The sequence below is a fragment of the Hemitrygon akajei genome, chromosome 4 (assembly GCF_048418815.1).
Source record: "Hemitrygon akajei chromosome 4, sHemAka1.3, whole genome shotgun sequence".
Classification (NCBI taxonomy): Eukaryota; Metazoa; Chordata; class Chondrichthyes; order Myliobatiformes; family Dasyatidae; genus Hemitrygon; species Hemitrygon akajei.
Window position 1 is genome coordinate 86,040,894 of NC_133127.1, and position 26,961 is coordinate 86,067,854.

The 26,961-nt window shown below is 39.7% G+C and overlaps 1 protein-coding gene across 2 annotated transcripts in view; it reads left to right on the top strand.

Moving 5' to 3' along the window:
- The window catches only part of fstl5 (follistatin-like 5), a 793,070-nt gene that overhangs the window by 651,089 nt on the left and 115,020 nt on the right, over positions 1-26,961 (top strand). For both annotated transcript variants that reach the window (XM_073042992.1, XM_073042993.1), the window contains exon 9: positions 8,794-8,955. In XM_073042992.1, the coding sequence (XP_072899093.1) occupies positions 8,794-8,955 (162 nt within the window). The remainder of the gene's footprint in view (positions 1-8,793; positions 8,956-26,961) is intronic.

The window sequence follows — 26,961 nt, forward strand, 5'->3', positions numbered from 1 at the left end:
CTGGCATTAGACATTTCAACCTTGGGCTGAAATTTTCTACCAGGATCACCACAGAGCTACTACAAAATTGCACTTCCCATTTTTTTAAACTTTTTATCTTCTACCATAACTCAGAATGTATAAATTGTATTCCAGTACAGTTTTTTTTGTACCTTATTAAAGCAGCCACTGTAAAAGAAAGTACTTTTCTCATAATTATAGGTTTGGCTCAGAGATAGTTCAATTTATTTGATGTTATTTTTTTGTTTGTTCGTTTTTTTTTGGTTTATACAGTTCTGTTTAGGAGTTGAATTATACATTGCTATCATTAGTATAATGAAGTACCACACACTGTAATGATCACACAAAGATGATACTCTCAGCAAAATCTGACTAAGCTATTTATGTAAAATAAAAAATAACCTATATTTAGGTTGATCATAAAAATTAGCAACTTAATGACTCCTCATAAATTCTGCACCTCTTCTGGAAAGAATCTTCCCTACAACTTGCAATGACCCCAAATCACAAGCTATTATAAGCAGAATATAGTATTAATGGTAAGACTCTTGGCAGTGTGGAGGATCAGAGGGATCTTGGGTTCTAAGTCTATAGGACGCTCAAAGCAGCTGCACAGGTTGACTCTATGGTTAAGAAAGCATACAGTGTATTGGCCTTCATCAATCATAGAATTGAATTTAGGAGCCGAGAGGTAATGTTGCAGCTATATGGAAACCTGGTCAGACCCCACTTGGAGTACTGTGCTCAGTTCTGGTCACCTCACTACAGGATGGATGTGGAAACCATAGAAAGGGTGCAGAGGAGATTTACAAGGATGTTGTCTGGATTGGAGAGCATGCCTCATGAGAATAGGTTGAGTGAACTCGGCCTTTTTTTCCTAGAGCGACGGAGGATGAGAGGTGACCTGATAGAGGTGTACAAGGTGATGAGAGACATTGATCATGTGGATAGTCAGAGGCCTTTTCCCAGGGTTGAAATGGTTGCCACAAGAGGACACAGGTTTAAAGTGCTGGGGAGTAGGTACAGAGGAGATGTCAGGGGTAAGTTTTTTACTCAGAGATTCGTGAGTGCATGGACTGGGCTGCCAGCGGCAGTGTTGGAGGCAGATACAATAGGGTCTTTTAAGAGACTTTTGGATAGGTACATGGAGCTTAGAAAAATAGAGGGCTATGGGTAAGCCTAGTAATTTCTAACGTAGGGACATGTTCGGCACAACTATTTGGGCTGAAGAGCCTATATTGTGCTGTAGGTTTTCTATGTTTCTATTCTGTGTTTGGACTCTTTCACAGGACATCTCCAAAGGTGCTAAGCTAGTCAATCATTCCCACATTCCCATGTTGGAAACATTGCCCCTGTTTTCTATCCTAGGAACAAAGTACAGAAGCCTGAAGGTACACGCTCAGCGATTCAGTAACAGCTTCTTCCCCTCTGCCATCTGATTTCTGAATCGATATTGAACCCATGAGCACTGCCTCACTATTTTTTTTATTTCTATTTTTTTGAACTACTTATTTTATTTAGCTATTTAATATAAATTGATAAATTGCTGCTACCTTATTCCCCTTCTCTACCATACCAAGCTTGTCATCATTCAACTCCTGTACTGATCCTATGTTTCTGTTCCTCTTCTGTTGTTGTCAAATCCCCTTCCATGCTTTCTCCTAACTTTTGCTTGTTGGTAAGAGCCATCCCTTACTTACTGATCATGTATTTAGAATTCTGCTTTCTTTCCTTGCTTTTGTTCTAGCTGGTACCATAATTGGTTCTCCTTCTCTTGTCATTCTTCTCTTCTGTTTCAAAACTCCTGGCATTACCCACATCCTTTTAAATATATCCTCAACACCACTGACCATGTAAATGACCAGACGCCTCCTACCCCTCTGTCTTGTCCAGAAGCTCAAATGTGTTGTTGCTCCATGCCCATCTTTCCCACAAGCTTAATGTCTGTCTTCCTGTCATTAAGCTTCTGCATTGGAGCAGCCCCAGTCGATATCTTCAATGGCATTCAGTCTTCATCTCTCTATATGTTATTCCATGTTACATCATACACAGGACTGCAATCAACTTATAAATATGTGCTCATGAAATCTAACTCTGTTACGCCATTGATTAGACAAGTTAAAAAGTAGCAGTCCGCTATCCTAGATTATAGAGAATAGGAATGAAAACCAGAGAATCTTTCTCACATTCAGCCAGTCCTCTATAGAGCTTCCAAATGCCATAGGACTGAAGGAAGCCAGATATCTAGAGGAGACCACAAGAACAGCTGCACAAACAGCAAGATCAGAGGAAACCGATAATCAATGTAAGAATGTTGTTTGGTTAATAAATATTGCGAAAAGCAGCAGGGAATACTGCTCACTGCTACTTCGAGATAATGTGGCAAGCACTACTTGAAAGACTAGAAAGGATCTTTGTTTAACTATTCATTTCAAAAATGGTACTTATAATCATCTGGTACTGTACTAGAACACTGGTGAAAGATTTGTACTCAATTCTCTAAAATGGCATTGAAACACCCAACCTTCTGACTCAGAAGTAGAATGCTGCCTTACAACCAAATGAACTAGGGTCTTTAAAGAAATTCAGTGACATGGTGGAATTATAGATACTCCTTCCACTGGGGAAGTTTAAGATGCACTTGCATTCATCAGTTTTCTTCAGGTTGGAATGGCTTAGTAGATTTCTTGAAATTGAGTGCTCTACAAGAACTGCAGGATAGGAAGCACTGAGCTATATGTTTCAATGGCAGTCCTCTCATATATAAAGAGCACTTTAAAATAAAAATCTTGCAAGGTGTAACATTGTTCTAAGCTACTTAAAAGGCAGCACGAGTTGATTGAATTACTCTCTGAAGCCTCAGTTAGCAGATAGGAGATTGTGGGTCCCTGTCATACCATGGTTGCAGTTAATAATGAAGGTAGCATTGCATTTTGAAGCTGAATATCATCGGTGATTTTTTTCTGCTACATCTTCAAGCAGCAAAAATTTGAAGGTTGTGGATGTTCAAAGTGGCAAAGTTTTAACATTAGAGACTATGCCGACAACATTGTCCTTGAAGAAAAAGACTTTGTTACTACACTTTTTCTAAAGGTCAGACTTCAGAAGCAATCTGTACTGCAATTACCAAGCAGATACATGGAACAATTGAGCCACTGTGGAGTGAAGTGACAAGAATACATAATATAACTTGCTTGTCTCTAAAGTCATTGGAATCACCCTCTGGTCCTTGCTGTTTCTTCCCTGTCCATAGCCAATGAAGCATGAATAAAGTCCTCATAGTATGCTTGAAACTTCTGCTGAAATTTATCTAGAAACACTTGCTCACAGGCACCACCTCTGGTAGCATGGTCAGTTCCGTGGAGGACACTCTGATATCATCACATTTGCCGAAAATAACCACTTTTACTATTTTATAGAGTTTGAAAACTATTGCATTCAGAATAAAATTTCTGGCATTTTGAATATTCTGTAATACAAGAATCAAACAGGGTTGACCAACTTCCACACCTCATTATTGATCTAGAATCCTTAGTTATTATTAGAATAATTTTTGAACTTCAGCATGAGTTGGTTTTGTAAAATTATATTACTCCGAGTGGAAAGAAAATGCAAATACGGCCAAATATTCTTTACCATTCAGTCTTCAATCAGAATATCCTCCTCCACTCCACAAGATCACATTTTCATTTAGCACCAACTCTAAATCAACATTTTAATATCTTTTCCTCAAAGTACAGTTAGCTCAATACTCGGAGTAGGTAAAACAATAGATTGACATATCACTCCTAGCTATGACAGGGAGACCAGCTCTGGAATTTCCAGCAACATAAACTGTGAATTAACACTCATCTTTCAATTTACTAATCTTAACAAAAATTAAATCCATTTAGGTGGGGGGAGGGACTTTGTTTTGTTGTGACCTTCATTTGTGCAAATGCATGTTCATTACAGAAACATGTCATTTGAATAATAGATAGAGATAAAATCTCCAATTATTTAGCTAAAAAAATCTAATTAATTATCTTCTGCAAAGGCTGCCATCCAATTGATTTTAGATGCAAAGAGGTGAGCTGTGATTGACCATGTCACTGTTCTGTCAATACTAATACCCAACAAGAGAAAATTGGCAGCTGATAATTGTAGAAAGAAATTATTTTTATGTTCATTCCTTAACCACACTTATGAAGTTAATTCCCAAATTAATTTTGTTTGAATTAGCATTATAATTGGTTATAAAATAAAACTGGAATTGCATTTGATGACAGTTATGGGCGTTAATTGGCTCAAGGTATATTTGAAACATTCTGCTCCTTATTGTAAAATGTAACTACAAAATCAATATTTGTCTACCCTATAATGTGTAGTAACATTTCCAATACTGAATCATAGAGCATTAGAGGAAACTGATGGTACATACTTCACTTACTTGCTTCAAAAATTATAATCTTGAAAAAGAAAATCAATAAGCTGTAAAAAGAAAAAAAAAAGTGATTATTTCTGACAAGTTTAGTCCTTAATGCCCAACCCAGAATGGCCATGAAAAGGTACCGTTTCAACCTTCTCTGCCCTCCATCTGATGAAAGCACTTCTCGATGCTGTTAAGTAGAGTGGTCCATGATTTTGATCAAATTGTCAGGCATTTCCAAGCCATGGTGGTACATTACAGAGGAATAATGGCAGATTGTGGTGTTTCTTTGTGCCTGTAGCCTTTGTCCTTCCAAGTGATAGCGTCCAACAGATGCCACTGTAAAAAAGACCATCAGGAGTTGCTGCAGTATATTGTGTGGATAGAGCATGCTAGTCATACTGAGTGACATAGGTCAGGCAGCATCAATGGAAATTAATAAATAGTCGACGCTTCAGGCTGAGACTCTCCTTCAGGACTAGACAGGATGGGGTAAGAAGTCAGTCCTGGCAACATTCTCATAAATCTTTTCTGTGTCCTTTCCAGTTTAACCACATCTTTCCTATAGCAAGATGCCCACAGCATTCCAGGTGCAACCTCACCAATAACATAAACAACTAAAACATAATGTCCCAGCTCCTATACTCAGTGCCCGGACAGATAAATGCCTTTTACATCACCCAGTCTACCTTGATGCTGCTTTCAATGACATGCAAGTGTCTATAGTGAACGAACATATTTTGACTTCAGAGTGGAAAGATGGGCATTGATAAAGCAAATAAATACCCAAGTATTTCCTGCAATGACGTCCTTCAGCTACCATTATGGCTTGAACCGCCACAGTTCCCTTCTGAGCTAGGTGTGACACCAGCCACTGGAACATCCTTCTCCTGATCCCAATTGACCTCACTGTATTCAATAGCAGTGTCATTAAAGTTCTTTGAAAGTAAGACTACACAGCATTCTATAACTGTGGCATTAGAAAGAGAAGTCAATATATTAGTCCATATCAGGCCAGTTGTTCAAGAGCTTAACATGGAGAATTTTGAAGTACTAATACGAAAATTGGTGACATCATAAAAACAGTTTTCTGCCTCAAAGATCATAGGTTAATGAGTCAGAAATAGCATTCTGCCACATGGGGGGATGACATTGTGAAGAAAAACTTACAAATTTGGACCTGCTCTGAGAGGTGGCAAGCTTGTGCAATCCCCAATTTTTACAGGCCAATGTTGATAAAAGATATTCAAAGAAAGCAAAATTTAAAAAAACCACCTTAGAGTTGCAGTACTGTTGGTAAACATGAGTTTTGGACGTAGCAATCTTTCAACAAGAATGGAAATTAAACTGCACTACCATTTCATTAAATTGACAATTGATCAGCATATTGACTACAGCTCAGTGTTTAACACAATCATTCCTACAATTCTGATCAAAAGCTCCAGAACCTGTCCCCCTGTACCTCCCTCTGCAACTAGATCCTCAGCTTCCTAGGCAGAAAACCACAATCTGTGAGGATTGGAAATATCATCTCCAACTCACTGACAGTCAACACTGGCCACCACGGGAACGTGTGCTTAACCCACTCGCGCTACACTTATGACTGCGTGGCCAGGCACAGCTCCAGTGCCATCTATAAATTTTCTGATGGTACAACCATCATTGGCAGAATTTCAGATGGTGACAAGAACTGGCTGAGTGGCATTGCAGCAACAACCTTGCTCTCAACATCAATAAGACCAAAGAACTGATTGTGGACTTCAGAAAGGGTAAGACAAAGGAACACACATCAGAGAGATCAGAAGTGGAAAGAGTCAGCAACTGCAGGTTCCTCTGTGCCAACATCTCTGAGAATCTAACCTGAAGTCAACATATTGATGCAGTTACAAAGAAGGCAGAACAGTGGCTATATCTCATTAGGAGTTTGAAAAGATTTGATATGTCACCTAAAACACTCGCAGTGTCTACAAATGTACCATGGATAGGATTTTAACTGGCTGCATCACTGTGTGGTAGGTATGGTGGGGGGGGCGGGGGTGGTAGTGTGGGGGTGGCTACTGCACAGGATCGAAGTAACCTGCAGAGAATAGTAAACTTAGTCAGCTCCATCATGGGCTCTAACCTCCATAGTATCCAGGACATCTTCAAAGAGCAGTGCCTCAGAGAGGCGCCGAAAATCATTAAGGATCCCCATCACCCAGGACATGCCCTCTTCTCAATGCTACCATCAGGAATGAAGTACAGGAGCATGAAGGCACACACTCAACAATTCAGGAACAGCTTCTTCCCCTCTGCCCTTTGATTTCTGAATAGACATTGAACCCGTGAATACTACCTCACTACTTTTTATATATTTCTATTTTTGCACTATTCATTTAAGTTAATTAATTAATATATAGTATAGATACTTAAGTAATTCAGTTTTTTTTCTATTATTGGGTATTGCATTGTTCTGCTGCTGCAAAGTTACCAGATTTCACAGCATATGCAGGTGACATTAAATCTCATTCTGATTCTGAATATCCCTTTCTAACAAATGTGCAAAAGCATGAAAAGACCCAATAAGTGGTTAGGAGTGGAAAACGCGTGAGCAGAGGAAGAAGAGCTGAGAAAATGATAGCAGAGATGGGAAATATTCTTCTGCATCTTTAGTACTATGAAGCACAAGATGTTGCTTATTGAAAGTACCATTTTATAACAGCAAGACCACTTCCTACCTATTGCACTATGCATAGTGTTGTTACTGCATTAGTTCCAATTGCTACATCAGAGGACTGAAGTAAATAATCAAGTTGTTGCACCTCAAGTCCAGAATTCCAGAGTTATTATTTCTTTCCTTGTGTGTGAAACAAACCACAACTTCCTGAGGTGCAACTTAAATCCTGAAGCATGGTGGTTAGCTCTCAATGCATCTGCTTCACAGCATTTGGGACACAATTTCAATCCTCGACTTGGGTGCTGTCTGTGTGGAGTTTGCACGTTCTCCCCTTCGGCAAAGAGAATTTTCTCCCACATCCTGAAAAGCTGTTGAGAGTTTAATTTGATGCTGCAGTGAAGTGGCAAAAGAATCTAAAAAAATTAGAGTGGATCCCCTAGCGGGTGATCATATATGTATAAATCCTTCTGTATTTTAAATAAATCAGACATTTTGCTCATCCCACACTCGCAATGAGCGGTAGAGCACTGAAGAATGTGGAAGAAGGGAGGGATCTGGGAATGCAGATCTATAATTCAGTGAAAGAGACATCACAGGTAGGATCATAAAGAAAGTTTTTGACATATTGGGCTTCATAGATCAAAGTACTGAATACAGGAGTTGAGATATTATGTTGAAGACATTGGTGAGGCCTAATTTGGATTATTATGTGCATTTTTTGTAATTTACCTGCAGGAAAGATGTAATTAAGATTGAAAGAGTGCAGAGAAAATTTACAAGGATGTTGCCAAAACTGGAGGGCCTGAGTTTTTGGGAATGGCTGAATAGGTTAGGCCCTTATTCCCTAGAGTATAGGAAAATGAAGGGAGATTTGATAGAGGTGTACAAATTACGGGTGGCATAGATAGGATAAAAGCAGACAGGCTTTTTTCCATTGAGGATGGGTGACACTAGACTAGCAATTATGGGTTAAAGCAGAAAGATCAAATGTTAAGAGGAACATGCAGTGTGGAATTACTTCAATCAAAGGTGGTGAAGCTGTGGAATGAGCTGCCAGCAGAAGTGGTAGATGTGGGTTCAATTTAAACATTTAGAGAAATTTGGATAGGAATATGGATGGGAGGGATATGGTGGGCTATAGTCTGGTGCAGATTGATGGGACTAGGCAGATCAATGGTTTGGCATGGACTAGATGGACTAAAGGGCCTATTTCTGTGCTGTAGTGCTCTATGACTCATTGGCTCTATGATCCAACCCCTTCACTCTCCAGGCACTCTTCCTCCTGTATCTTCAGGAGGTGTAACACTTATCCCTACATTACCAGCCAGGGCCTTAAACTACCCTTCCAGCTGAGGCAGTCTTTCACACACACACCCTCCAGTGTTATTCATTGCAACAGATGCTTGCTTGTGACCGAGCACATTCTCAACTAATTACTGTTTGCCATTCTCCTTCTTGTACTTGGTTGAAATTAATAGAAAATCTCAAAAACTCAGCAATGATGAAAACCAATTCAACTACCCACAGAGGACATCTATAACAAATCCAATAGCACCAATATTAGTAACCACCAGGTTAGATAAAATATGGCCTTGTGTTCTTCAGAATTCAGTTTGATCATCTTGCCTATGGCATTTTACCGTCATAGTCTTACAATGAACAATATTCCATTAATTATTTCAATACTGCATTGGAAGCTCTGAATTGTATGTTTTGATTTTTTTTACAGTGCCTCCAGTTATTAGGGTTTACCCTGAGAGTCAAGCTCGTGAGCCAGGTGTGACCGCAAGTCTCAGATGTCATGCTGAAGGCATTCCGAATCCCATGATCAATTGGTTGAAAAATGGAGTTGACATTATGCCCAAACTGTCAAAACAGCTTACTCTGCAAGGTAATACTGCACTCATGTCTATAAATACTTGTAACAAGGAATGTTTGTTTATCAAATTATATAAAATACTAGAAGTATTGCATGGATAACAGGAACCTTGAAAAGAGACACGCTGTTTATTTAGAAAATGTAAAATCTTGAGGTCTTTATATTAATCCAGTATAGTATTAGAATGTAGTTTTTATGCGTCTTTTTGTTCCCCTTTTGTTAACATTTTAAGGTACTTCATCCCACCTACTTGAACAGCTTTGTGAGCTTGGAAAAAGGTTTCAGCCCATGAAGGATATTTCAAAACCTTGGCAGAGTTTATATCTGTTCTTGTTGCTTCCTGCAGAACTCGGGAGTATCTCAGAATGATTAATCAATCTCTGTTCTATTTATAACTCTAATGCAGTAATTTTCCTATCATCGTGTTTCCCAACACATTATTTCTCAATCTTCAGTGCTTCCCCGCTGCTCTGAATTTAATTTCAGTTTTATAGAACTTACCAAAAAATAGCATGCCAGGCAAAGAAATAAATTGCACGTTCCAAAAATAATGTTCTTTTCAAAGAAACCTATTTGATAGGATTTCTGCTCCTATCTAAGATTGAGAAGGCATCAAGTCAAGATCAGACAATTAGACAACTAGTTATCACACACAAAATGCTGGAGGAACTCTGCAGGTCAAGCAGCATCTATGGAAAAGAGTACAGGCAATATTTTGGGCCGAGACCCTTTTGGCAGTCCTGCCGAAAGGTCTCAGCCCAAAATGTCAACTGTACTCTTTTTCATAGATGCTGCCTGGCCAGCTGAGTTCCTCCAGCATTTTGTGTGTGTTGCTTGGATTTGCAGCATCCGCAGAATTTCTCTTGTTTGTAACTAGTTATCCTTACAGTTCAACTACCAGCAAGCTTGATGGGCTGAATATTGGGTAGGGTTTGGAAGTAAGTTACCAATCTTTTCTGAGTTATTAATAGCTATGCAGAGTTATAGAAACATGAATAACAGTCATATCCTGCAAGACTCGGCGATGCTTTGTAGGCATCAAATATCAATACTAATTATTCTATTAATTACACCTTTTGTGGACTATGATCACTGCATCCACATCCTACTCTTTGCGAGCTGTGCTTTCAAATCATCTGCACGGTCTTGCATTTCTGTGGTATCCTGAAAGACTCAGTGAACCGGACTCTCAAGAATGCAGGTACTGTCACAGCTGCCATTGCTGGAGTGGACTTTGAGCCAAGTTGAAGTGGCGGAGCCTGGGCCCGAGAGCACAAAGGAACCAATGTTCGGCCATTACTGGAATGGACGTGGGGCCGGGTTGAAGCAGCAGGATCCTGGCCCACGAGCAAAAATCAAATCAATATTTGGTTGACTTAAATGCTGACCCAGATTAAAAAGCTCAAGGCTGAGAGCAAAGGACGAGCCGATGCACAGCTCACTATCTTGTGAGGCTTTACTCACCTCAGTGCTGAAGTGACTCTGCACTTGTGGCCTGCAGTCATCAGCACTCACCTCAGCGCCAAACTGTCTTCGTGGCTGTGGCCTGCAGCCATCGGGCCCCTGGACCAACTTCATTCACCTCAGTGCTGAACTGTCTCCGTGGCTGTGGCCTGCAGCCATCGGGCTCCTGGACCAACTTCATTCACCTGAGCGCTGAACTGTCTCCGTGACTGTGGCCTGAAGCCATCGGGCCCCTGGACCAACTTCATTCACCTCAGCGCTGAACTGTCTCCGTGACTGTGGCCTGAAGCCATCGGGCCCCTGGACCAACTTCATTCACCTCAGCGCTGAACTGTCTCCGTGACTGTGGCCTGAAGCCATCGGGCCCCTGGACCAACTTCATTCACCTCAGCGCTGAACTGTCTCCGTGACTGTGGCCTGAAGCCATCGGGCCCCTGGACCAACTTCATTCACCTCAGCGCTGAACTGTCTCCGTGACTGTGGCCTGAAGCCATCGGGCCCCTGGACCAACTTCATTCACCTCAGCGCTGAACTGTCTTCGTGGCTGTGGCCTGCAGCCATCGGGCCCCTGGACCAACTTCATTCACCTCAGCGCTGAACTGTCTCCGTGACTGTGGCCTGCAGCCATCGGGCCCCTGGACCAACTTCATTCACCTCAGCGCTGAACTGTCTCCGTGACTGTGGCCTGCAGCCATCGGGCTCCTGGACCAACTTCATTCACCTCAGCGCTGAACTGTCTCCGTGACTGTGGCCTGCAGCCATCGGGCTCCTGGACCAACTTCATTCACCTCAGTGCTGAACTGTCTCCGTGACTGTGGCCTGAAGCCATCGGGCCCCTGGACCAACTTCATTCACCTCAGCGCTGAACTGTCTCCGTAACTGTGGCCTGAAGCCATCGGGCTCCTAAACCAACTTCACTCACCTGAGCACTGACCTGTCTTCATGGCTATGGACCCGCTATCAGGGACTCTCTGGTTAATGTTCTGTGCTATTTGTTTACTTTTTTATCACTGCGTGAATTGTTCTTTTTTATGCACATTGATTGTTTGACGGTCTTTGTTGTGTGGGTTTTAATGGGTTTAATTGTGTTTCTTTGCCTGCAAGAAGATGAATCTCAAAGTTGTTTATAGTATGAATAATTAAATAATAAATGTAATTCGAACTCGAAGTTTGAACTCCAGGAAATTAACATTTCTCATTGGTGAGGTGACATCTCCAGTTACTCAAATGCCCATTCTTTCCCTTAGTAACATAATCTGGTGCTGTTGATGACTTTTGAGCAATCATGGTACAACTTGCAATAAATCATTTCATTTACATCTGATTTGTGCCTTATGGATAACAAAAAAAAAGTTTTTAGGTGTCAGGAGATGAATCATTTGCCTCAAGACATTCAGCTTTTTGAAAAACCATCTATTTATGTGGCTAATTCAACTGAATTTCTGCTGGGAGGTGACCCTGGAGGATATGGGTCATGGCAGATTCAATAATGGAGATGCCATAGTCAGTGAGGTGGCGAATCTGTGTTTAAGTCCGTGTTTAGTTGTCATTCAACCGCACATTAATACCCAAGAATACAGTCAGAAGAAACAGCGTTACTCTGGGTCCAAGGAGCAACTCAGCAAAAGGCACAAGGCACATCTAAGATATCAGTAAAATACAGTCACACTAAAATTAAATAGTTCAAGACCCTGAGTAATGAATGCTGCAGCGTTCTGCAGTTAAAGCTTGTCTTCTGCCGAGCCAACGCTGGGGCAACTATGGCACGTGTGCCGAAGGCGGCACATGCAGAAAAATTCATCGACATCGAGCATGCAATGCGACCTATGATCCTTTTAGCCCCGCCCACAATACAAAGATACACACAGGTGATCTTTACGGCCAGATGAATCAGTAAATGGCCCGAAAGCAGTGAGATGTATTTTACAGGAAGTGTCTTACACTGGCTGTTCTGAAATCCTCACTCACCCCGTGATACGCATGAGTATTTGGATAGCAAACAGTTGGGCAGATGGCATTGGCTTCACTCTGCTTATATTCTTTCTTCTGTTACTTGTGAGTGAACACTGGGTATTCAGTGATGATAATGCTAAATACTGGATGTAGTTTAGTGCCTTCATGAATATTTATTTTTATTAGAAATAAAATAAGCATTTTATTTTTGTAAGTGAAACTACATTATTTAAAGTTATTGTTGAGATATTTTTTAAATTGTGTAAAGGAAGTGGCCCAATTAGGTAACAAATTCAGGTTGCTGGGTTGAAAGTCAACTGTACCACTGAGGATTGAGAGTACACCCAATTGCAGAAACCATGAAGCAAACAGGAGGTGATATGGTGATTCAAAAGCAAGTTTTGTTTTCTTTTAGCCAAGATGGGCAAGAAACAGACAACCAGCCCAACTCAAGAATGCAGTAATCCAAACACAAATTTAATAATCAAAATTCTTGATGCAATAATAAGACCCAGAAATGGTAGGAATTAAGCAGACATATAAAACACACACAGAAAAGACTCAAACAAACGCACACAGAGGCTCTTGCTACTTACAAAATCACACTTTAAGACTGATCAAACTAAGGTATGGGTAGCAGTATTTAAATACACAGACAGTATGGGAACATGATCAATAACAAGAGAGTCCAGTTCTGAAAAAACCCCTATGCCTGCACCAGCTGACCAGCCTGGAGTCCTAACACTTTTCAACTTGTTCAGAATGTCAGATACACCAGCAAAAACACAAAAATGATGGGAGTAATAGCAGAGACGTTCAAGAGCAATGGATTGAAGGATTTGGCATGATTAAAAAGATGATAAAGCATTATACATCTTACGTTATGAAACAGTGGTGTGCAGGACTTCCTCTGTAAAGCAGCATTATGAAACTGTTCATAAATGGCTTTGAAATAAAGTTAACAAGAACAAAAGTAACACATTTCTTGAGAAATCAACATCAAAATTTTCAGTCGTCAAGTCAAGTCACATTTTATTGTCATTTCGACCATAACTGCTGAAACAGTACACAGTAAAAACGAGACAACGTTTTTCAGGACCATGGTGCTACATGACAGTACAAAAACTACACTGAACTACACAAAAAAAAGCACAGAAAAAAAACTACACTAGACTACAGACCTACCCAGGACTGCATAAAGTGCACAAAACAGTGCAGGCATTACAATAAATAATAAACAGGACAATAGGGCAAGGTGTCAGTCCAGGCTCTGGATATTGAGGAGTCTGATAGCTTGGGAGAAGAAACTGTTACATAATCTGGTTGTGAGAGCCCGAATGCTTTGGTGCCTTTTCCCAGACGGCAGGAGGGAGAAGAGATTTATGGGGGTCCATGGGGTCCTTCATAATGCTGTTTGCTTTGCGGATGCGGCGTGTAGTGTAAGTGTCTGTAATGGCGGGAAGAGGGACCTCGATGATCTTCTCAGCTGTCCTCACTATCCGCTGCAGGGTCTTGTGAACCAAGATGGTGCAATTTCCGAATCAGGCAGTGATGCAGCTGCTCAGGATGCTCTCAATACAACTCCTGTAGAATGTGATGAGGATGGGGGGTGGGAGATGGACTTTCCTCAGTCTTCACAGAAAGGCTGGGCTTGCTTTGCTATGGAGCTGGTGTTGAGGGACCAGGTGAGATTCTCCGCCAAGTGAACACCAAGAAATTTGGTGCTCTTAACGATCTCTACCGAGGAGCCGTCGATGTTCAGCAGGGAGTGGTCGCTCTGTGTCCTCCTGAAGTCAACAACCATCTCTTTTGTTTTGTTCACATTCAGAGACAGGTTGGTGGCTCTGCAACAGTCTGTTAGCCGCAGCACCTCCTCTCTGTAAGCTGACTCGTCGTTCTTGCTGATGAGACCCACCACAGTTGTGTCATCAGCAAACTTGATGATGTGGTTCGAGCTGTGTGTTGCAGCACAGTCGTGGGTCAGCAGAGTGAACAGCAGTGGGCTGAGCATGCAGCCCTGGGGGCCCCTGTGCTCAGCGTGATGGTGTTGGAGATGCTGCCCCCGATCAGGACTGACTGAGGTCTCCCAGTCAGGAAGTCTAGTATCCAGGTGCACAGGGAGGTGTTTGGGCCCAATAGGCTCAGCTTTCCAATCAGTTTCTGAGGGATGATTGTGTTGAATGCCGAACTGAAGTCTATGAACAGCATTCAAACGTATGTGTTTTTTTTGTCCAGGTGGGTTAGAGCCAGGTGGAGGGTGGTGGCAATGGCGTCATCTGTTGAGCAGTTGGGATGGTTTGCAAGCTGCAGGAAGTCCAGTGAGGGGGGCAGCAGGGTCTTGATATGCCTCATGACGAGCCTCTCGAAACACTTCATGATGATGGATGTGAGTGCAACAGGACGGTAGTCAATGAGTCAGGACACTGAAGGCTTCTTCAGCACGGGGACAATGGTGGCGGCCTTGAAGAACATTGGAACAGTGGCGCTGCTCAGGGAGTTGTTGAAGATGTCAGTGGGAACATCTGCTAGCTGGTCTGCACATCCTCTGAGCACTCTACCAGGGATGTTGTCTGGTCCAGCAGACTTCCATAGGTTGTCCCTGCACAGGGTTCTTCTCACATTGGCCACGGTGAGACACAACACCTGGTCATTTGTAGGAGGGGTGGACTTCCTCGTCGCCACATCATTTTCCGCCTCAAAATGGGCATAGAAGTTAGTCAGTGCATCTGGGAGGAAGGCATCACCCGCACAGTCAGATGATGTTGTTGTCCTGTAGTTGGTGATGTCCTGGATGCCCTTCCACATGTGCCGTGTGTCGCCACTGTCCTGGAAGTAACTGTGGATTCGCTGGGCATGTGCACGCTTTGCCCCTCTGATGGCCCGGGACAGTTTGGCCCTTGCTGTTGTTAGGGCTGCCTTGTCGCCTGCTCTGAAGGCGGAGTCGTGGGACCTCAGCAGCGCACGCACCTCCGCGGTCATCCATGGCTTCTGGTTAGCGCATATAGTGATGGTCTTGGACAGAGTAACATCATCAATGCACTTGCTGATGTAGCTGGTCACTGATGCCGTGTACTCCTCTAAGTTGGTAGAGTTGCCATCGGTTGCAGCCTCCCTGAACATGTGCCAGTCAGTGTTCTCAAAGCTGTCTTGAAGAGCAGAGATGGCTCCTGCTGGCCAGGTTTTCACCTGCTTCTGAACTGGTCTGGAGCGCCTGACGAGCGGTCTGTATGCTGGGATTAGCATAACAGAGATGTGGTCTGAGTATCCGAGGTGGGGGCGGGGCTCTGCCCGGTACGCGTCGGGGATGTTTGTGTAAACCAAGTCCAACGCGTTCTCCCCCCTCATTGCAAAGTCCACATACTGATGGAATCTGGGGAGCACTGACTTGAGGTTCGTGTGGTTAAAATCACCGGCGACAATAAACAGCCCATCAGGGTGTGCGTTCTGCAGTTCACTAATAGCCCCGTACAGTTCACAGAGCGCCTCCTTAGCATTAGCGCTGGGGGGAATGTAAACACCGAATATAAAGACAGAGGTGGCAAATAAAGTGGTCTACATCGAACTGCCACAAACTCCACTAGCGATGAGCAGTATCTGGAACCTAGCACAGAGTTCTTGCACCATTCCGTGTTGGTGTAAACACACAAGTCACCACTGTGAGTCTTACCGGAGACAGCTGCATCCCTGTCCGCTCGAAACAAGGCGAGCCCATCCAGCTGAATGGTGGCATCTGAAATTCCATCAGTGAGCCACGTCTCTGTAAAAACATACACACAGCAGACTCTGTACTCCCACCGAGTATTTCGTTGGAGTCGGATGTAGTCCATTTTATTGTCCAGGGAGTGGACATTGGAGAGCAGAATGGACGGGAGAGCCGGCCGGCTAGGGTTTGCTTTGAGCCTGGCACGGACCCCTGCCCATTTCCCTCGCTTCTGCTTCCTCGCACATTGCTTATGACGTTTCCATCTCCAGCCACCAGCATCCAGCGACTCCGAGGATTGTGGGCCCCATCCTCTCAGCAAGCCAAGGTCACATAATTTAACCAGCACATCTTCGTGAAGGTTTGTTTTTGGGCAATCTCTGTATCGTAGTAGTATCTGGTGATGGTAGATAGTCACTCTGTTATCCATGTGCCCTAATCAAAAATTGTGTCTCAAACTTAAATTAGAAAATTGAATTAAAGTAACACCAGGTCTGAAAGGCCGCTGCTGCCGTGCCACGCCGTGTATTCAGGTATTGCTATCCTAGTTATTGGTAGTTTTGAGGCTTCAAAGATTATTGAATAACACAGTGAACTGCTCAGTGATGGGGAAAATGTTGAAAAATCATAGCTGAATTGTGCTCCTTGGCTTTTTGACAGTTTTCCAGAAAGAGAACAATATATTAACGCATTAAGGATTTGCCCGTGAACAGAAACGCAGTAAAAGATAGATTATGGAAACAAACTTAACAGACCAACTAACAAACAATGTTAGTTCATGTAAATTTCTTTCTATTTGTCTTGATGAAAGCTCTGATATGTGACAGTCAAGAAGGGGAAAGTGGTTAAGGAATCAGTGCATAGTACCCCTGTGGCCATCTGCCTCAACAACTGGTGTATTACTATGGATACTGTTGTGGGGGTGGGGAGTGGGGTTGACCTAACAGAGGGAAGTCACAGTGGTTAGGACTCTGGCATTGAAGAGAAAAGGGGAGAAGACACACGCTGCGGTGATAGGGGATACATTAGGAGCTCTGAGCGAGAAGAGATTCCGGGATGGTATCTTGTCTTCTGAATTGAGTCCTCAGCATTCTTAAGTGGGAGGATGAACAGACAGAAGTTGTGGACCATGTAGGTACCAATGACGTGGGTAGGATGAGTGATGAGGTTCTACATAGAGAGTTCAGGGAGTTAGGTGCTAAGTTAAAGAGCAGGACCTCCAGGGTCATGAAGTATGTGAAGTTACCATTACTAGAGAGAAGGTTCTTGGGAAACTGAAAGGTATGAAGGTAGATAAGTCACTTGGACCAGATAGTGTATACACAAGGATTCTAAAAGAGGTGACTGAAGAGATCATGAAGGCAATAGTAATGATCTGTCAAGAATCACTAGATTCTTGAATGGTTCTGTAAAACTGGAGAATTGCAAATGTCACTCCGTTCTTCAAGAAGAGGCAGAGATAGAAGAAAAGCAACTAGGACAATCACAAACAAGAGGAAATCTGCAGATACTGGAAATCCGAGCAACACACACAAAATGCTGGAGGAACTCAGCAGACCAGGCAGCATCTATGGAAAAGAGTACAGTCAACGTTTTGGGCCGAGACTAGAGGCCAGTTAGTTTGAACTCAGTGATTAGGAAGATCTTGGAGTTGAATATCAAGGATAAGGTCTCAGGGTACTTGGAGGTACAAGATAAAATAGGCTGTGGTCAGCATGGTTTCCTCAAGGGAAAATCCTGGCTAGCAAATCTGTTAGAATGCTTTGAAGAAACAACAAGCAGGAGAATTGACAAAGGAGAATTGGTTGATACTTGGATTTTCAGAAGGTCTTTCACAAGGTGCCCCACATGAGGCTGTTGAACAAGCTATATGCCCATGATATTACAGGAAAGATTAAAGTTAAAGTCTGTTCCGAGCCTTATAGGCTCATCAGGCCAGTGCTTATGCCGGTTTCCGTGGTGTGAAGCAACTGAGAGTACGAGACTCCCCCCGGATAGGATGCCAGTCTATCGCGAGGTTAACCCCCAGCATTTTGCCAGTACCCATTTTCAGCTGGGTGGAATGGAGCAGTGTGTGGTTAAGTGCCTCGCTCAAGGACACAACACGCTACCTCGGCTGGGGCTCGAACTCACGACCTTCAGATCGCTAGTCCAATGCCTTAACCACTTGGCCACACACCACAACACAGGAAAGATTCTAGCATGGATAAAGGAGTGGCTGATTAGCAGGAAGCAAAGAGTGGAAATAAAGGGAATCTTTTCTGGTTGGCTGCCGGTGACCAGTGGTGTTCCACAGGGGTTTGGGACTGATTCTTTTTATGTTATATGTCAATGATTTGGATAATGGAATTGATGGCTTTTTTGCAAAGTTTGTAGATGATATGTAGATAGGTGGAGGGGCAGCTGATTTTGTGGAAGTAAAATGGCTACAGAAGGACTTAGATTAGGAGAATGGGTAAAGAAATGGCAGTTGAAATACAGTGTCAGGAACTGTAAGGTCCTGCACTTTGACAGAAGAAATTAATAGATTGACTATTTTCTAAATGGAGAGAAAATACAAAAAAAAAACCTGAAACACAAAGGGACTTAGGAGTCCTTGTGCAGGATTCCCTAAAGGTTCATTTGGAGGTTGAGTCAGTGGTAAGGAAGGCAAATGCGATGTTAGCATTCATTTCAGGAGGACTAGAATATAAAAGAAAGCATGTAATTATGAGACTTTATGGAGCATGCGTTAAGGCATCACTTGGAGTATTGTGAACAGTTTTGGGCCCCTTAACTTAAAAAGGATGTGCTGAAACTGGAGAGGGTTCAAAGAAGGTTTACGAAAATGATTCCAGGATTGAAGAGCGTTTGATGGCTTTGTGCCTGTATTCACTAGAATTCAGAAGAACGAGGGGTGACCTCACTGAAACCTATCGAATGCTAAAAAGGCTTTAATAGAGTGGATGCGGAGTGGATGTTCCCTTTGGTGAAAGTGTCTAAGACCAGAGGACATAGTCTCAGAATAAAGGGGTGTCCTTTTAGAACAGAGATGAGGAGGAAGTTCTTTAGCCAGAGAGCAGTAAATCTTTGGAATTCATTGCCACAGACAGCTGTGGAGGCCAAGTCTTTATATATTTAAGTCAGAAGTTGATAGATGCTTTTTTTTATTATATAAATTTTCATTTGATTTTTAAGATAATTACAGAAATAGAATAGTGAAATAATTATATATATACATATATATATACCCTCCCCCCACCCCCTTACATCCCTATCAAGAAAGAAAGAAAGAAATAAAGAAAGAAAGACTGACTGACTGACTGACTGACTGGATATCAGAAGATCCCCACATGCTCCATGGAATTCAAAATAACTTTAATATATATATTTATTTTTCCCCAAATGACTAATAACTTCATCTTCGGAGCACCTATATATTTAATCCTATTTTTTGTAAATAAGGGCGCCAAATTTTCAGAAATATGTCATATTTATTTCTTAAATTATAGGTAATTTTTTCAAGTGGAATGCAGCTAAAAATTTCATTATTCCAATGGTCCATAGTTAAGTATGAATCTGATTTCCAAGTAACTGCAATAGTCTTTTTGGCTACTGCCAAAGCAATTTTCATAAATTCTTTCTGATATTTGTTCAATTTGAGTTTTGGTTTTATCTCTTCAATATCACCTAATAAAAATAATATTGGGTTATGTGGAAGTTGTATTCTGATAATTTGTTCCAATAAAACTCTTAAATTTATCCAAAAAGGTTGAATTTTGGCACAGGACCAAGTAGAATGTTAGAAAGTACCAATATCTTGATTACATCGAAAACATCGATCTGATAAATTTGGATTTAATCTATTTATTTTTTGTGGTGTAATATATAGTTAATGTAAAAAATTATATTGTACCAATCTAAGTCGGACATTTATTGTAATTATCATACTATCAAGACATAGTCTTGACCAATTTGTTACATCAATTTTAATATTCAAATCAGTTTCCCATTTTTGTCTTGACTTATGGATTCCTGGTTTATTTGTCTGTTTTTGATTCAAATTATACATACAAGACATAAATTTTTAAATTTTTCATTTTTGAATTAAAGTCTCTATTTCATTGGGTTTTGGCATTAACATTGTATGACCCAGTTTATCTCTTAAATAGCTCTTTAATTGAAAATAACAGAAAAGAGTGTTATTTGATATTTTATATGTATTCTTTAATTGATCAAATAACATCAATATACCTCCTTCAAAACAATCTCCTATATATCTAATCCCTTTTTGAAACCAGTTATATAAAAGTTGATTATCCATTGTAAAAGGAATGAGTCTATTTTGAATTAAAGGTCTCTTTGCTAATAAAGATTTCTTTATCTCATCATCAACATTTATCTTATTCCATAAATCAATTAAATGTTTTAATATAAGGGATTCTTTCTTTTCCCGTATCCATTTAGATTCCCATTTATATATAAAATCTTCTGGTATATTTTCTCCTATCTTAACTAACTCTATTCTAATCCATGCCAGTTTATCTTGAGCAAAAAAAGACGAAATGAATCTAAGTTGATTTGCTTTATAATAATTCTTAAAATTTGGGAGTTGTAACCCTCCTAGATCAAACTAACATGTCAATTTTTCCAATGATAGTCTTGACATCTTACCTTTCCAAAGAAACTTCCTCATAACTTTATTCAACTCTTGAAAAAATTTCTACGGCATTTGTATTGGTAGTGTTTGGAATAAATACTGTAATCTAGGAAATATATTCTTTTTTACAGCATTGACTCTACCTACTAATGTTATTGGTAACATCATCCATTTATCAAGATCTTCTTGAATTTTTTTCAATAATGGCATATAATTTAATTTATATAAATTCTTTATATCGTTATCAACTCTTATACCTAAATATTTTATACCATTTATCGGCCATCTAAATTGAGTTACTAGTCGACATTGACTATAATCTCCTTTAGTAAGGGGTAAAATTTCACTTTTATCCCAATTTATTTTATACCCTGATATTTTCCCATATTCTTCCAACCTAAAAGATAACTTACGCAACGAATTTAATGGATTTGTTAAATAAATCAGAACATCATCAGCAAATAGATTAATCTTATATTCTTCCCGATTAACTTTAAAATTCATAATATCTGAATCAGTTCTAATTAATTCAGCTAAAGGTTCTATTGCTAGTACAAATAAGAGCAGGTGATAATGGGCAACCTTGTCTAGTTGACGTTGTTAATTGAAATGGTGCTGAAATTTGGCCATTTGTCACTACTTTAGCTTTAGGACTAGTATTTAAGGTTGTAATCCAGTTTATAAAAAATTCTCCTAATCCATATTTTTCCAATACTTTAAACAAAAAATCCCATTCCAATCTATCAAATGCTTTTTCTGCATCCAAAGCAACTGCCACACTCATTTCATCCCTCTTTTGTGCCAAGTGAATTATACTAAGTAACCGAGTTACATTATCTGCCGATTGTCTATTTTTAATAAATCCTGTTTGATCCATATGTATTAATTTTGGTAAATATTTAGATATTCTATTAGATAAAATTTTTGCTATTATTTTATAGTCCGTACTCAACAAAGAAATAGGCTTATATGATGTTGGTTTTACAGGATCTCTATCTTTTTTTGATAATACTGTTAGAATCACTGTCGAAAATGATTCTGGAAGTTTATGTATTCTTTCCGCTTGATATATTAACTCCATAAAAGGAGGGGTTAATAAATCCTTAAACTTTTTATAAAATTCAGGTGGAAAACCATCCTCTCCTGGAGATTTATTATTCTGAAGTGTCCCTAGAGCTTCTTTGACCTCTTTTAATGTAAAAGGCACATCTAATCCCTTCTGTTCTTCTGAATTCAATTTTGGAAGAGTTATTTGTGATAAAAATCTTCCTATCTCATCAACATCATTTTGTGATTCAGATTGATATAATTCAGAATAAAAATTTTTAAAGGTTTCATTAATTTCTAAAGGTTCATAAGTAATTTTATTTGCATTTGTTCTAATTGCATTTATCGTTTTGGAAGCCTGCTCTGTTTTCAACTGCCAAGCAAGAACCTTGTGTAATCTTTCACCTAATTCATAATATCTCTGCTTAGTTCTCATAATTGCTTTTTCTGTTTGGTATGTCTGGATTGTATTGTATTGTAACTTCTTATTAACAAGTTGTCTTCGTTGTTCTTCTGTCATATATCTTTGAGATTCTTTTTCTAATTTTACAATCTCTTTTTCCAATTGATCCATTTCTACCATATATTCTTTCTTAATTTTAGAAGTATAACTTATTATCTGGCCCCTCAAATATGCTTTCATCGCTTTCTATAATACAAATTTATCATCAACTGAATGTGAATTTGTATCTAAAAAAACTGAATCTGTTTTTCCATAAAATCACAAAAATCTTGTCGTCTTAATAATATTGAATTAAATCTCCATCTGTAAATCAATTCTTCCTTATCCATCATTATCATTGTCATTATCAAAGGGGAATGATCTGACAGAATTCTCGCTTTGTATTCCATACTTTTCACTCTATCTTGAATATTCGCTGATAATAGAAAAAAATCTATTCTTGAATAAGTTTTATGTCTATTTGAATAAAATGAATAATCTCTTTCTCTTGGATTAATTCTTCTCCATATATCAATCAAATTTAAATCTTTCATCAATGATAAAGTTAGTTTTACTACTTTTGATTTTGTAATAGCCTTAGTTGATCTATCTAAAACTGGATCTAAACAAAAGTTAAAATCTCCACCTATTAATATTTTATCATGTGTATCAGCCAAATTCAAAAAAGTTTCTTGTATACATGTTGTATAATTTTCATTTGGTGCATAAATATTCATAAGAGTCCATAACTCCGAAAAAATTTGACAATATATAATCACATATCTCCCTGCAGAGTCAATTAATACATTTTGTCTTTTAATTGGTAAGGTTTTATTAACCAAAATTGCAACTCCCCTTGCCTTTGAATTGAATGAAGCTGCAATAGCATTCCCGACCCAATCTCTCTTTAATTTCTGATGTTCTGTCTCTGTTAAATGTTTTTCCTGCAAAAATGCTATATCTACTTTCATTTTCTTAATGTATGTTAGAACTCTTCTTCTTTTCACAGGTCCATTAAGCCAATTAACATTAAAACTTTAAAAATTCAGTAAATTAATCATTGTTTTTAACAAGGTTACTCCAATCTATAACAGTATATAATATCTCAGCTCTTATAGTACCTTGGGGAATCTCTTTAAGATTTTCCATGTTGATATGTGTCTCCCCCCAATCATCCAGGCAAAGAAAGAAAAGTAGAAAAAAGATAAATTATTTAAAAAAGATAACAAAATACCCCCCTACTAATGTTGTGATTAGAAAAAAATCACAACATTACCCCCCTCCATTTTACGGGTCATGGCAATTGCCATGATTACACACATGAATTCCGTAGCAATCGATCAGAAGTTCCTCCAGCTACCCCGTAATAGAAAAAAAAACATATATAAGAGAAGAAAAAAATTAATATCACTACTCCTAATTAATATTTAAATTTTTACCTTCATCCCCTTCTATCGTATAGTTAAAATATATTTATATATTCTTCTACCCTTAAATGTCCATCAAATCCATTCCCAGTCTCAATCTTCATCTTTAATCCATTTCATTTCCATAAATTCTTTATTGTGTCTAGCGAATATTTGGAAGTTCTTGTGCAAACTCCTCTGCTTTCCGATAATCAGTAAAAAATCTTCTTTCTTCATCATCCAAAAAAAGTACCAGCATTGCTGGGTAGCATAATATAAATTTATAACCCTTTTTCCATAAGATTTTTTTCACTGGGTTAAATTCCTTCCTCCGCTTCAAAAGGTTATAAATTATATCGGGATAGAAAAAAAACTCTTGTCCTTTCTATCATCAATGGCCCGTTTCCCTTTCTGGCACCTTGAGCAGCTGCCTTCAGAATCCTTTCTTTATCTTGATATCTTAAGCATTTTATCAAGATTGATTGTGGATTTTGATCTTGTTGGGGTTTTGGTCTTAAAGCTCTATGGGCCCTTTCGATTTCAATTAACTGACCTCCTTCTTCCATTTCCAAAGTCTCCGGGATCCATTTTTGAAAGAATTTTATTGGATCTTCTCCCTCTATACCTTCTTTAAGACCAACAATCTTAAAATTATTTTGTCTGCTAAAATTTTCAGACACATCCACTTTTTCCAGCAACTGTTTTCTTTCTGATGTCCAGGCAAGGATATTATATTCCATTTTTTTTCATTCTATCAGTGGTGTCTCCCATTATTTGTTCCAGCTTTTTAACTTTCTTATCCGTTTTCTCCTGTTTTTTCACAACTTTATCAAGCGTAATCTTTATTGCTTTTAATTCATACATTATTTGTATCAAAGCTTCTCTTATGTCTTCAGAAGGTTCTCTCTTTTTCTCTTTTTGATTTCTTCCGGTTCCTCTTCTTCCTCATCTGTGTTGTCCAGAGACTCCGCTTCTACTTCCGGTTCACTTTCACTTTCAATTGCAGCTGGAACTTGTAGTTTGATTCGCATCTGTTTGCGCATATCCTTTTCTTCACGCATGTACAGTTCCTGCTGCTTTTTCTTGGAGACTGTTGATGTTGTCGCAGTTTCCTGTTCTGCACCGCCAGTGGCTAAATGCATTTCACCGAAAAGAGGTCTAACCTGAGCACGGGGCTCCGTCATAATGGTCGGGCCTTGTTCTTTTCCAACTCAGGCTGTCTTCAAAGTAGTAGTTCTCTTCTGTTTCTGTTCAGGAGGCATATCTAAAAATGATCCTGAGTAGCTTATGTTACGTACCCCATAACTGGGTCACTTACCAGCAAAGATAGAGAGGTCTGTTGAAGTCTGATGGTACTATTTTTAAAAGTCTTTATTTATAAAGAGGCACAAAAATAAGGTTAATACAAACATTCAGATAATATACGTCGTCAATACTCAATCTTAAACACAGGTATAGTAATAATCATCAATAAGAAATAGCTCTATCATTTGTCTAGGGGGTAATATATTGTCCGTTAGAAATATAAGAGTCACGCAGTTCCTGCAGGCTTCTGGTTTTTGGGGACCGCTGGGTTTTCACTTGTTGGAGAGAGAGAGAGATTTGTGAGAAAAAGAAACCTGCTCGGGTCTTTTGATGAGGCCAATCCGTTGAGTCGGGGGAGTTGGTTCCCCATTGTTAGTTCAAGAAAATCGTTTCTGTGGTATCCGCCACCAGCTCCCAGGCACGGGAACCGAACGCACGTGACTTCCTTCAAATGGCTGCCTGCTATTACGAGATCGCTAGCGTCTCTTCTGGTGTGTCTGAGGGGGCTGTTCCTACAGCCTCTCTTTTATCCTGACTGGCAGGATTGAAGATGTCAATCAGGTTAGTGGATGATGCAATCTCTCTCTCAACCAGTCCACTTTGCCCGAGGGCTTGCACGTATACTAGTCCCCGATCCACAAATGTGTCTCCAAGGAACGAAGCATCCAGCACGTCTCTCTCCCATTTCCTGGGTCCACTGACTCACCCTCCCTTTAGTGCTCTTGCGATTCTCACAAAGGAGGGGGCTGCGCACATAACACTTATAAGTAGTTTTTAGAAAGTATTTACTAACCTTTCTTCACTTAAACACTATTTTATTAGTTTTTTACGGGAGAGCTGGATTTCTACGTCTCAATCCTACATCATCACGTGACGTCCCCTCGTTGATAGATTCTTGATTGGTCAGGGCATGAAGCGATACAGGGAGAAGGCGGAAGATTGGGGCTGAGAAGAAAATTGAATCAGCCATGATGAAATGGTGGAGCAGACTCAATGGGCCAAGTGGCCTGATTCTGTTCCTACGTCTTATTGTCTTATGGACTTATCATCAGCTGGGCTAACCATTATTGCTTGATCTTGTAGGGGTAATGAAATACACAAATAACTGGTTAATGCTACCTGAATATACCACCAGGGTTGAAATATGTAAGGCAGTACTTCAACGATTTTCTGGTTGACACATTAACCCTTCAATATTAGTTTCCATGTTAACCAAAGATCCACCCAGCATAGTTGGTAAAAAAAAAACAGGTGTTATCAATCTGTTTGCAAAATATATTGGGCTTCCACTGACAGACTTTCATTATATGGCTTCGTGTGCAAAAGCTGGCCTTAGAAACTTGAAGAAATGATGCAAATTGTAACCAAGGTAATTAAATTTAACTCTGGGCATGCTTTGGAAAAAAAAAACAATTTCAGAATTTACTGAATGCATTGTGCACAGGACTATTTATGTACAACAGTGTTTGTTGGCTTAGTAGAGATTCTGTCCTAAAATAGTGTTTTTAAATACTTCCAGATCTAAAGAAATACATAGCAGATATTGAAATTTCCCAAAAGGCAGACATTCAAACCTTCCAAAGCAATTTTTAATCATCATTGGTTCAACTACTGAACAATTTCCTTAACGATTTATTAAATTCCAAGCCATGTGAAGAAGCTGCAAAGTTTATAAAGTTTGCAGAGAATGTAACAGTAGATGAACTGAATCCGGAAATGTTGCAGTTGATTAATTCAGAAAATTTTGAAATGCAATTGATTGACTTAGAAAGTAGCTCAAATTTGGAGGAAATAATCTGTTAATTTAAGAGCTGAATTGGAAATTGAATTGATCTTTATTGTCATTATACATAGTTACAATGAAACTCTTTTTGGCTTCCTCTCAGGCAATTAAATAAAGCGGTAGATAAAAACAAGAGTAATAGAAAAACAGTATTAAATAGATAAGTAGCAGAAAATAAGTTGTAGCTGCACCAGAATATCACAGTAATGCACAAAGTGCCATTAGTGCAAGTATTTGAGTCCTTGTGTGTGCTCACAGTTTCAGTCATTGTTCTGTGGG